At 49.9% G+C, this 1,734-nt stretch overlaps 1 protein-coding gene across 1 annotated transcript; it reads left to right on the top strand.

Moving 5' to 3' along the window:
• Nucleotides 1-1,465, top strand: LOC34622621 (U6 snRNA-associated Sm-like protein LSm8). The gene is made up of 3 exons (XM_022735774.1): nt 1-31; nt 524-692; nt 1,351-1,465. Exons 1-3 carry the CDS (start codon nt 1-3, stop codon nt 1,463-1,465), a joined length of 315 nt encoding a protein of 104 aa, XP_022591544.1.
• The last annotated feature ends 269 nt before the right edge of the window (nt 1,466-1,734 follow it).

Raw genomic sequence — 1,734 nt, 5'->3', positions numbered from 1 at the left:
ATGGCTTCTGGCCTTCAATCTCTTCTCGAGCGTAAGATTAACCCCAAATCACACCCCAAATGGGTCAGCTCATGAGCGTATTGCGATATGCATGCAAGTTTGAACCTCCTTGTTGTTGCACCCTCATGATAAGGAATCTTTTTGCCCGTGTTCTCTCGATAGTCCATGTTCCCCCGCATTTCCGTTTCATGGATTGTTCATGAATCTAGCCATTGTTACGCGTTGGCTGACTTCCCGCGGTGAACTGGTGCTCGAGCTGCAGGCCAGTGATATATCCAGGAACTGTATGTTTTCATTGCATATGTGCTCGACGCACTATGCTATTGGGTAACTTGTTGAGTAGTGTGCTGGTCCTTTTTGGCTTTCTGCATTGCGGGCTCCCGAATGATATCTATAGGTCTCGTTCATCATCTGCCGTGTTCTGGATATGGTCGATACACCCCATGCCGTCCGTGCGTGGACCCCATGTGTGCATTCCTGTTGGTGGTTTTTTGTCTATCGGTGTTTGTATGCCTGTTTGCAGAGCGAGTTTGTGTGCTGACGTTTGACGGCCGCCTGTTCATGGGTACTTTAATAGCCTTTGATCAGTCCACAAACCTCGTCTTGAACAAGTGCACGGAAAAGGTGGTCCACGAGGACGCACCAGTAGAGATCGTGCCCCTGGGGTTGTATCTTCTAAGAGGAGATAATATGTAAGCAGTCCCTTCTCTGCTTATGCCTTTGCTTTTTGTGAATCTTCCACGTAGTCTAGGCTGCTCCTTGAATTATGGCATCCGCAGTCGGTGCCACCGTGCTCTGAATGTGGTCAATACACCCCATGCAGTACTCGCATTGACTCCGTGTGCGCATTCCTCTCGGTGTTTCTTGTCTACTGGCGTTCGTGTACGTCACTGCGAGTCTGTCTTCGCTGTGCCGGCCCCTTTTGCTGTCCTCCCCCCTGTATAGACACGTTCTCGTGTACAGGCATGTACCTCGCGTGGGGTTGTCTGTTTCTATGACCAAGGAGGGCGTATGAAGGGTAGTTGAGGAAATACAGAGAGAGCCTTAACAGCGTTTGAAAGAGGATGCGAAACAGAAGGGGCACGGAGGGTAGAGTAGAGCAAGGCCCACTCTCTCAGGCCAGGGCACTAGCCGTCAAAAAAAGTTTCTAACAATATACATAAAGGCAAAAACAGGCATGCAGACCAGTGCAATGGACCTCTTCAATGGGTGTGCCACCAACATCTGCAAGGAAGCTCACTTCTTTCCGTTCAGTAACGATAGCATTTGTTTGTAAAAGGCACTCCAGAACGCTGCGGGCGGCCACTCCTTTAAGTGCATGTCTCGTGCTGTTTTGTGTTTTCTTCACAGCGCTGTTGTGGGTCAAGTAGACGAAGATGTTGAAAAGTCTATTGATGCCTCGGGTGTCCGTGCACCTCCTCTGAAACCAGTAAGCACGCAAGCTCTTCTGTCGAACGCTCACTAATTACCACAGCGACCGTTGCCGGATAGGTGTGTTTCCTTTTTCTTAGCGGCCTCGCTTTTCCCATTTGTCAATTTCAAGAGCTTCGCATTAAGGCTTGCGTGAAGTTCTGTTTGGATGACGTCTCCTGTGTCCGTTGCTTCAGATTAAACACTCCTAGGGCACCTTGTGGGCTGCCTACTGCATCCAGGTTAACTAGCCACCACATACATCTCTCAGGTCCATGATTTCAGAGCTGCAGCGACGCCCGTGTTTGCATCTCGTAGCGGCCG

Source organism: Cyclospora cayetanensis, unplaced genomic scaffold (assembly GCF_002999335.1).
Source record: "Cyclospora cayetanensis isolate NF1_C8 unplaced genomic scaffold, CcayRef3 CcayRef3_contig_351, whole genome shotgun sequence".
Lineage (NCBI taxonomy): Eukaryota > Apicomplexa > Conoidasida > Eucoccidiorida > Eimeriidae > Cyclospora > Cyclospora cayetanensis.
This window is presented reverse-complemented; position numbering and strand designations above follow the sequence as displayed.